The 11,019-nt window shown below is 44.0% G+C and overlaps 1 protein-coding gene across 3 annotated transcripts in view; it reads left to right on the forward strand.

Moving 5' to 3' along the window:
- Positions 1 to 773: 773 nt before the first annotated feature.
- The window catches only part of PBX3 (PBX homeobox 3), a 204,971-nt gene continuing 194,725 nt past the window's right edge, over positions 774 to 11,019 (forward strand). Inside the window, exons 1-2 of one of the 3 annotated variants that reach the window (XM_023628884.2) lie at positions 774 to 1,308; positions 2,244 to 2,317. In XM_023628884.2, coding sequence (XP_023484652.1) covers positions 1,109 to 1,308; positions 2,244 to 2,317 — 274 coding nt within the window. In that variant the 5' untranslated portion in view covers positions 774 to 1,108. The remainder of the gene's footprint in view (positions 1,309 to 2,243; positions 2,318 to 11,019) is intronic. The other 2 variants (XM_023628885.2, XM_070251822.1) reach the window with 2 other exon arrangements.

The raw sequence follows: 11,019 nt of genomic DNA on the forward strand, positions 1-11,019 counted from the left end.
CCCCGTGTCCCATACACAACTCCTCGCACCCAGGACTGCTAACGCTAGGCAGCGGGAGCCGGGGTGCGGTCACAACGTTTGCGGTTCGGGCGGCCCATCCCGTGGAGCGAGGACGCGACGAGGCGTCAGAATCCTGTGGCGCGCTCTCCTGCGCTGGGGATCAGAGGCCAGAGGGGGCGGGCCCAAGTCCGGGGGGCGGTGCCAGCGGCGGCGGCGGGAGGCGCAAGTGCCAATGAGCGCGCGCACCGCCCCCGGGGGCGGGGCGTGCGAGCGCTCCCCCGCCCTTGCGCTCGCCCCCGCCCCTCCCCCCGGGCGCCGGGGCCGCAGTGAGTGAGTGGCACTGGCAGCCTGTCAATCCCTCAGCCGAGCGGCCTTCGAGCCCGGTCCGCGGCGGCTGCTGGCAGGGTGCGCGGCGCCGGCAGCGGCGGCGGCGACTTCTCCCGCCCCATCAATCTGCTGTCCGCCCGGCGCGCGGCCCGCCGGGGCCCTCCTTCGGGCTCCGCGCTCCCGCCGCGCCGGCCCGCCCGCTCCCAAACTTTCCTCCTCAGCCCCCCTCGCGTCCCTCGGCCCGCCCGCCGGCCTCCGCCTCCGCCGCCGCCCGCCGCCGCCGCTCCCTCCCCCGGGGCCGCCGGGGCTTGGATCCCGCCCGGCCGAGGCGGCGGCGGCGGCCGAGGGAGGGGGGCGCGCGGGCCGGCGCGGGGGGCGGCGGGCGTCCCGGCAACTCGGCCGGCGCTGAGGAGCAAGTTGCGCGGGGCCGCCCGGCGGGGCGCGCGGCGGCGAGGAGGCGGCGCGGCGGCCGCGTGAGGGCAGCGGGTGCCGCTGCCTCCGCCTGCGCCACCGCCGCGGAGCCCGGCGCTTCCGCCCGCCGCTTCTCCCCAGCCTCGGCGGCGGCGGAAGCCAGAGCCGGGCGCCCGTCCGCGCCGCCTCAGCCGCGGGCCCCGCCGGCCGGGCCGCCCCCTCCCCGCGCGGGCGGGGAGCGCGCGGCCGACTCCCCCTCCCCCTCCCCCTCTTTCTTCTCCTCCCTCGTCGTCGCCGCCGCCGCCGCCGCCGCCGCCTCAGCCTTCGCCTCCGCCGCCGCCGCCGCCCGCTCCCGCCCGCGCGCGGCGGGATGGACGATCAATCCAGGATGCTGCAGACTCTGGCCGGGGTGAACCTGGCCGGCCACTCGGTGCAGGGGGGCATGGCCCTGCCGCCTCCCCCGCACGGCCACGAAGGGGCGGACGGCGACGGCAGGAAGCAGGACATCGGCGACATCCTCCACCAGATCATGACCATCACGGACCAGAGCTTGGACGAGGCGCAAGCAAAGTTGGTGTCGTCTCGTTAAGCATCTTTTGTGTGCGTGCAGGAGCCGGGCCCGCGGCCGAGCCGGGGCCCGGGGTGGCGCCCGGGCAGGGGCCTCAGCCCCGGGCGGGGAACTTTCTCCGAAAATCGGCCGGCCGCCCGCCCGGGCCCCGGGGGGACCTGCCCGCGCCCCTGGACGCGGGTGGGAGTCGGCAAAGTTGCTGCCGGGGCTCGGGACGGACTTGGGGCGGCGCAGATGGGGTGGGTTTCTCTCCCCCGGGTCGGGCCCGCTGGCAGCCCGGCCCCGTCCACGGATTCAAACCTCCCGCCGGGGCCCCGCGCACGCCGGCCCGAGAGGGCCCCGGGCCGCGCTCGAGGAAAGTGCAACTTTCTCCCCGGGCCCGCAGGCGCGGCGCCGGGCCGCCTGGCCGCGGGACGACCTCGGCGTGCGGGCGGCCGGCCCGGCGCGGGCGCGGGGTGCGGGGCGGCTCCCCGGCGGGGCCGGGTGCGGGCGGCCAAGTTCTCGGCGAGGGAGGGCCGCCTCGCAAACTTTGCCGAGCTGTCACCGCCCGCCGGCCGCGCTCGGCCGCCCGCCCGCCCGCGCCGCGCCGGCACCCCCTGCGGAGGGCGGTCGCGGGAGCCCCTCCGCGCCGTCCCCTCCCCCGGGGGGCCGCCGCCTGCCCCCGGATCGAGGCTCCCCGCGCGGGTTCGCGCCCCGCGATCGCCGAGGCTGCTGCCTGCTTGGCAGATGGATCGCACGTCGCTCGGGCTGGCGCTTTGGCCGCTGGAGCTCGCCGGCTGTCGCTCCCTAGTCAACTTGAGTTTCTGCTGACTTGCCGCGGAGCCTTGCAAAAGCGGGGGCCGCAATTCAATCTTGGGGCTAACTTCAAGGAAGGCGCCATATTATTCCATAGGTGATGCTAATACCTTTGTGTTTTGCGATTTTTTTTTTTTTTTAGGAAACATGCCCTGAACTGTCACAGAATGAAACCCGCGCTCTTCAGCGTCCTGTGTGAGATCAAAGAGAAAACAGGTAAGACGCTGCGCCCCGCGGTGGGCCGGGAGCCCCCCGAGGTGGGGTCGGAGCGACTCCTTCGACTCTCCACTTGAGAGCTGCTGCTTTTGGGCACCGCCATCTTTGATCATTCTCTCCTTCCCACCTCCTGATCTTGAGAAAAAACTGCCATAAATCTGGAGTCGGTTTCCGAATTCCGCTCCTGGTGTGGGATGAAGTGTAGATGCGGACGGGGCTGGGTCGCTGTCCCCAGGCGGCCGCCCCGGCTGCAGGCGGGGAGGGCCCGGAGCGCCAGCCGCGCTCTCCCGCTCCTTGCGCCTTGTTTGTATGTCAGTTTTTAAAAGGAGCCACGGGAGGCTGGATGCCAGGGACCGAGTCCCCGGGAGAAGCATCGCCCGAACTTTGTTTGACTTAGACAGCCGTGAGCTTCAGCTCTGCAGAGAGAAGAATAGATGCAACTGAACAGACCCCAGTAGCATGTTTGAATTCGTGTTTCAGTTGGCAAGACTACTTTTCAGAAAGCGAGGAAGGGTAATGATGTGTTTAGGCATAAACAATGTATTACATCGGTTAATACTTTTCATTAAATTTTATGCTTGAAGTCATTACGTTGTAAATATGCTTGATATATTTTATAAAGTAGAAAAAGGTCCACAGATGCAGGTGAAACAGTTTTTCCAAGTGTTCGAGGCAGGGGAATCTATGAGAAGACAGCGTTTGCAGAAGTGCTGGAATGAAAACTACAAAGACATATTAGACAAATTTCTGGCAATTCATTTCGATTTGATTTTCTGGTTAGACTTTTTAAAATCGAAGATATTTTAGTCTTGAGGTGATAGTAGCAACTCCAGTGGAATTAGAGATTTATTCTACATGTTTTAATTTGTGTCTGGCATTATCTGCCCTCTGTTTGGCAAATAAGTGCATTAAATAAGGCTTACTGTTGATTTATTTTTATTTTTTTTGGTGAGCATTGGCTAGATAGTATTAAAAAGTTGCCTTTTTTTTTGTAGTTGCCATTTTTTAAGTTGAGGCAAAGAAGAGAAAGTTGAAGTCCAGGATATGGCAATATCCAAGTGATGCTATTTGATAAGTTAAATGTGATTGTGTTTAAATTGTGTGTACAAATAAGAGCATAGTGCATATAATCGTTAGTTGATAGGAGAGTTGCCCTCCTTTTAAACAGATTTTTCCCTCTGCAATGCTATTGTGATCCTAAAAATAATCAAGAAAAGATGATGGGTTATTGCTGTCTATTAAAATATAAGCTAAAACCGTAATTAACAGGAAACATTGAGAACCTTAAAGAGTACATTTTCTGCATTTCATTCACGTAGTGTGCATGGTCTCTTAATGTTAAGTAATTCTTTTTAAGATGTAGTTTATATTTTGAAAGCCATAGGCCTTTTAAATTACTAACTTTTACTCTGTTGCGTTTTGCCTACCTTTAGAAAGTATTGTGATTTAAAATGGTAGATAATTTTTATCTGACTATAAAATAAGACATCAAGCATTAAATCTTGAAGATTCTTAGTTTAGAAGCCTGAAATGTGTAATTCTCAGTAAATTATATTGCTTAATGTCCGAGGGTTTTCTTGCTATCAGGGCTCCACTTCAGTTTCTGCTGACAGCTAAGCACTGGGGTATTGACTATGTTGTGAATATTAAGATTGATTCAACTTTATACGGCATTATATTACTAGGAGAGGGGATTGATATTCTTCCCTGCTCACCCCCTCCTCATGATTTGTATTTATTTTTTTGCCTTTTTAAAGTTTTGGCCTAGCCAGCTTGAGAACAAACCCAGCAAGCTGCTTTTCTTGTTTAGACATTTAGCAGCAGGCAGAATGCAATTAGGAAGCATAAGTCCTCTGGTTGCTTATTTGCACAAGACTTAGTTACACCATTCTGAAAGGAAAGTATAGTCAACCTCATGTCAAAGGTGAGTTACGAAAAAGAAACAAGTCTTTTCAGAGTCTCGGATTACTGGCAGAGAGCTTTGGTAGGGCTCTTGCTATTGAAGAAGCAAGAGGTAGCTGACAAAGGAAATTTTTGTGTTTTGAAAATTGTTTCTGAGTCTTCCAGTGATAACTTGTAAATTAGATCCTCTTTTTGTGCTTTGGCCACCGGATCCAAGTTTGCACGTTATCTCTTTTGTAAAAAGCCAGCAGCCGACAAAGAGTAAAGGCGGCTGTCTGGGCAGAGGCATCTTCCTGCCAGCCTCTCTAAGCTGGAGAGGGACAGGGTTTAAGTACCGAATGATTGATGGAGGTGAAGCTCTTGCTCTTCTCTTCTTTTTCCCCTACGACTCATAGCTCCACCTCACCCTCCAAAACTAGTCTTAGAAGGAGACAGGGACGCTGGACTCAGAATCCACGATTTGAAATAAAACAGCTGTGTAGACATTAGTGTTACCAAAGCAAAGAAAGCGGGGCAGCAAATTCCAGGCCTCCTCCCCCCCCCCCCCCCCCCCCGCCCCATCTCTTCCCACAGTCGTGCTTTGGAAACATCATGAACTTATAAAATAAGCATTGTAGAACATATGTATATTGCATAATGCTTTTTCTGGAGATCATTTCATTTAACCTAATAATATAGTATCCAAAGATTAATTCTCTATAATCTAGAGAAAGTTTACCTAGTCATTTGTAATAGAAACCGGGAACATTATGTGATGACTCTATTCTGCGTACTGGAGGGGTATGGAGGGGTAGGGAGTTCACTGGTGGGGAGGTACGGGGTGGGGGGTGGGGGAACTCACTTCAGTGGAAAATGTCATTTCAATTGTGCTTCTTCTAAAAATGAGACAAAATCATTTTTTAAAAAATTCCGTGTGTTTTTAGATCTGCCAAGTAGATTTTGAGGTTTCTGGTCAGGCAGTGAACACTGCCAGTTCTGATGCACATGAGGGATTTAGTTTGGAAAAACATCTTTTTTCCCTCCTACCAAATATAAAAAGGTATTTTTCCCTTCTGACAGATAAATGGGTAATCTACCACAATTATATTATTTTCTTGTTCAGAGGTCGGGAAAGTATACTTTTACTGTGAGATGCTTGCTTTCTCCTTAAAATATATTCTTTTGTAAAATTCATCATACAATTGCTTTTGGGCAGAAACGTTGCCTCTCATTGTTGAATTGTGATACTTATGCATTTTGAAAGCAACTGAAAAGTTTTAGGCTTTAAAATCAAGATATTTGTCCATTTTAAACTAAGTAAGCAACCAGTGAGATAATTGTCGACATGTTAAGATTTTTCTCTTGATTTGTTTTAGCCATCTTTTACCACTCATCTCTTATTAAATATCTTGATGCTATGGGGTTGCCTCATCTACATACTTCTTTTAGTGCGTTCCCCCACATCTTTTTGGCCAGCTTACTCCTGATTGTTGAAGTTCTTTCCTTTGTGAAATATTCCATCCTCACAAATCTGCCTTCTTTCCAATGCCCTTAATTATGAGAGTTTGAATGAAGGAAATGATTCTTTTTGAGAAAGAAATGTTTTTAAAATTTTTTAATGAAAATCCAACATTTTAATCTATAATCTGAATCATATTGTGAAAAAATGTTGTGTATTTAAAAAAAAAATCAACACAGCCTTTTCCTTTCTAAATGGTAGGTTAAAATACTCCATGTTGATAGCTGCCAACCAAACTCTGATTTATTGCCACCACAAACTCTAAATAGCGTTCATTTACTAGTAATGCCTAATGGCATACATGATGGTTTGCCAGATTTGTGGCCTTTGTGAGGCTTATAAGAAGGACTGACTTGGGAAGATCATAAAACTTAATGAACTTCTCTACTGCAGGAGGTGTCCGCAGGGGAAGAGAAAGGCCTGCTTGGCTGGTTGGGCTGGTTGAAGTATTTTTTATGTTTAAGGAGAAGAAGAAAATGGCTATTAAAAATGCTTTACTTTTAAAGGAACCCTGCCTAGAAAGAGTCATAAGAATTTTAGATATCAAAACTGGATCAAGAATGTAGCTTGTAAGTGAATTTTTATATGCATTTAGAATATGATATAGATTTGATTAAACCTTTTATCTTTGCTGTTATAAATGTGACTAGCTTTCAGACGGACAGGGCGGTACTCTCAGTCAACACTTTTCTATTTAATTCTGGCCCTAAAGGTTTAGAGACTCATTGAAGTTGTCTTTTTCTGGTCTGTTTTCTTTTTTATATACTTCAATATAAAAATTTGTTCATTTTTCTTTGTACAGTTCCATGTAATTCTTTAATTCCCAATGTGTAAAAACCAAATATTCCATCAAGTGAAAATTTAACTAGAGAGATGAAAATTGTTATATGTGAGTCTAAATGTTGTTTTATAGCGTACATTCTAAGTTGCTCTTGCAGTATTTCCAATATAACTATTGTTATTTGTTCCAAAGTTTTAAAAATAAATGCGCTGTCTCACACATGATTCATTTTTTGTTTTAATGAACTTATTTTCTATTTATAAAAAACTTTTTCTTATGGACAGTTTCAAACGTAAAAGCATGTAGAGAGAAGAGAAACTTGAACCCCCATGAGTTCATCACTCACCTTCAGCATTTAGCAACACTTGGCCAATCTTGTTTTCTCTGTAATTCCCACTCTTTCAAAATTGTTTTGAAGCAAATTTTAATGGAACTTTAACAGTTTAAATTTCCTATCAGTTTTAGGCAGACATTATATCTTATTTACATTGGAAATATTAAATGATTAAGCAGGAAAAAATACAAAGTCAGTGTATCTTGGAAATGTCATAAATTATATTGCTTTATCACAAATTTTCCCTTAAAGCAATTTAAGAATATTTTAAATCTTTTTTTCTATTTTTATAGATTTGCATAACTTACTGGAGGTGTTTTAGGAGTTTTAAGGGAGGATGTAAGAGATTGGTGTTTCTCTAATTTTCTTTCCCGTTCCTCTCCCATCTTTATGAGATAAAACATGCAATATATTTGTAGAAAACCTAGGAAAAAATCTTACTACCATACCGGTTTAGAACTACGTGACATAAAGTATAGGTAGATATTATCTTAAAGATATGGGCCTGTCTTCCAATCGTTTTCTTGGATTTTTTTTCTTCTCAATAAAAATATATCGAATCCTCTTGTCAATACTAACTTGATCTGTGCAAGTAATTCTGTCATGCGTTAGTTTTAGTGGACTTCATTTTATTAGAGATTTGTGTAGGTTTAGTATTCTATTTGAGACTTTACTGTGTTATTTTATTACATTAATTTACATAATTTTATTCCAAATCACAACTATATTAGTACAGTGGCAAAGGAAGCCCTGACTTGCTCCAAAGGGTACATCGACTTTTATAAAATATATCTGTGTATATCTTTTATACTATGGTCCTTTTCCTTTTAATTAATTTTGCTTGTACTTTTAGATTTCAATTTATCAATTTTGTAAAAGGCTACTTCCAAGACTGATTTAAGTTTAACATCTTATTTAAACTATTTTATATTTTGATACTTTATGGTGGCATTGTATAGGATGAAGTTATATGAAGTATGGCTATAAAGAACTGAAAGCGCATTTCATGAACTGCACTTTAAATCATTCATCACTTTATTTTATACTCATACCATTGAGTTATCTATTCAGAATAAATACTTAACACATCAGCATGAAACACATCAAGTTAAATAAGGATTTTTAGACTATTTTTCCTTTGCTCATGTACATGTGAACATCTTTAGGTGTTTATTATTTCAATATTGACACTACGAGAATAATGTTTTATTTGTTTTCTCAGCAGGCTTGTGTTTTAGCCATTTATCAGTGTGATCAGCATGATTTAGGTAGTAACTGACTAACAAAGCTTGCATACCCCCTCCCATGTTGACCTTTCCAAGCATTTGCTTTACTTCACTAGGCCATTTGAGTCTGTAAGCATGAAGAGAGTAAATAATTTACAGCATTATCTAGTGTAAGTTGGTCAAAGTTTTTCAGACTTGGTCTATCAGATTTTTTACAAAGTTATAGAAGTTAAACAAATAAATTGCTATCACAGCTAGGTGATAGTGTTATATTTAGCAAGTAAATTAATAAGTAATGCTTGAATGAGCCACTGAAAAAGTAAACCATCTTTTTATGCCTTCAGACATAACATATTAAAAAATAAATTTCATTAATCTTCAACTCTTGATTCTTATGATCTCCTTTGTAGGCAGAATAGTAACCAGAATCTGTTCTTTATTATTTTTTTATAGGCATGTTTTATAACTATGTTTGTAGTCTTTGATGGTAACACTAGTTTGCTTTGGTACTAAATTTCACTATATGTCTAGCAGAAAAATTGGTGCGATAGAATGAGTTAAGTTGAATTGGCATAGCAGTTTTTCTTTTTTTTTTGGACTCACTGATTAGGACTGAACATAATTAAAAGTAATTATGGATAAAAATAATTGTTAAAAGTTTTGTACTTGTTTTCTTCAATTTAACTGCTTTAAAAATGTTAAGCTGTTTTGAACAATAACCCATTTTGTGTGATCATATTAATGAGGACTTGGTATACAATGTAATCCTTTTAATGCTGACGATTCCTCCCAGTGTTTAAACCATTATTTGGAAGACTCAACATATGTTATGGCAAAATGATTTTTTGTTTGTTTGTTTTGTTTTATGTGATACATCAGTTTTCAAAGCATATTTCTTAGGCATCAGAGTCCAGCAGGTGGCTTTTTACATTAAAAAATTCATAAATTTTAAAATCCCATAAAATTTTATTTCAAATTCAAATTAACTAATTGAGAATGTCAACATTTCCACTGTCTCTATATTAACATTTATAATAGAACAAATGGTCGCATATAGAAATTATCTGCAACATAATCTGAATTAAGATTCTAAACAGGCATTACAGATGCTGGTAACTTTGGCAATTATCATTTTGTTTGGTGAACAGTAGTAAAACAGTGTGCGGTAAAAGTGTTTAGAGAGAGAGGATAAATAAATTGAACAGTTTTGCAATGCAAAGTGGTTTGTGGTGTTTTTGAGGATTTCTTGGCTCTCTCTTAACTGCTATTGTGAGCCTGGAGCAGATTTCCCCATTGCTAATGCCCTAGAAGTATTAATTCACTTTGATATGCTAATTAGAGGGCATTATGCAAGAAATGAGATTAAGTGGCAGCATGAAGCCATTTGCCTGTCAGTAAATTGAGAGCTTTAGCATCAGGAGGAGCTTTGTTTTTTTTTTTTTTTTTAAGTTTCTCTTGGTTTTGCATATAAATAAAATTGATTGAAAGGTCTAGAGAAGCTTCTAGAACATTGGTGGATTTTTTTCCCCCCTCCTATGATTATTTCAACGTAATGTTACAGAATTTTTCTGACTATTAATTGACCTAATTGGAGATACGAATATTAAGTTTTCATTGTACATGCTATATATGAACGTATACTAAGAATTTTGTGTCATCTAGTCCTTTTTTTCCTAAAGCTTGATTTCAACAACATGGCTGGTGAACCGTTATCACTCACCTCTTTTCAGAAGTGTAAACCTGTGTGTGCGTGTGCATCTATGTCTTCACTAAACTAAACTTCACGAGAATGTTTTCTTCACTAGGGAAAGAAGGAAGAAGTTGTTGAATTGGGCTTCAAGAAACTATACTAAATGAGCATTGACTGACTTCAGTACCTAAAAGCTGGAACAATTAGAAGTATTGGTTAAACTCTGCCCTTTACACAACCTGTGGAATTTACATTTCAGCATGTATTTGCTGTGTAAGATTACCATGTTATTTGATTTTCATGTTGAAGGTGGAGTTCCATACTTGATTCTGATTTTGCTGACTTTTGTGATTTAAGCCAGGCCTTTGATTTTCTATCTATAAAGGTACTATGTGATTTTCTGTATTTTGTGGGGAAATGTGTGAATGAATACTGGGATGGGAGTGATGGATGTGGAAGAGGCCTGAACTCTGGGCCTATGAAAAAATTAAGGTTTCCTCAGACATGGGACTTCTATCTGTATAAACCATTGCTAGAGGTACTATTGCAAAAACCTGACCTGACTACAATCTGGATGTGGTTAGATAGGAGAGCGTTTGGATAAAGCATTCATATTGAGGCTTGGGTCTAGTGTCTGAATTCCATCACTGTATTTGTGGCTCTAGACCCAATAAACCATAACTTCTCTTCAGAGCCATATGGATTATTTAGTCACCACAGCTGCCGTGCATACACGCTACCAATGCTGGCATCTCCTCGGTGTGCATGTGTGGTGCCTGTTAATGTTAATGGGAGTTAGGAATGTGCACACAGGGAGGGGGATGAGAGTCTCTCCTGAGACAAAAGTCCTGATTACATTTCTCAGTGAAGAGACCTTAGTATACCTGCACATTAGCTGCTCTTCTAAATGAAATACTTGGTTGCTTTAAATTCTCATTCCCTTCTCAGACTCCCTGAACTAGTTAAATCAATGAGTCCTCGTTAGTCTCTGATTATTTGCAGAATTTCATTGAAAACATATGAAGTTATTTTTGACTGAAATGGGAACAAAAAGCTTTTGAAATTGCACATTATTATTTTTTTAAATAAAAGGTTTCTATAGCCTTTCAGATGTACTAAACCTTGCAAATAGGAATTTATAGAAGGCATAATTCCAGTGGGAATTATTGGAACACTCCTGAAATACTTGAGAAGCATTTGATACGGGGAAATCACTGCATTTAAAAAAAAAGTAAAATGGCAAGCTCATATGTGCATATTATGTAGAAGCC

Source organism: Equus caballus, chromosome 25 (genome assembly GCF_041296265.1).
Source record: "Equus caballus isolate H_3958 breed thoroughbred chromosome 25, TB-T2T, whole genome shotgun sequence".
Lineage (NCBI taxonomy): Eukaryota > Metazoa > Chordata > Mammalia > Perissodactyla > Equidae > Equus > Equus caballus.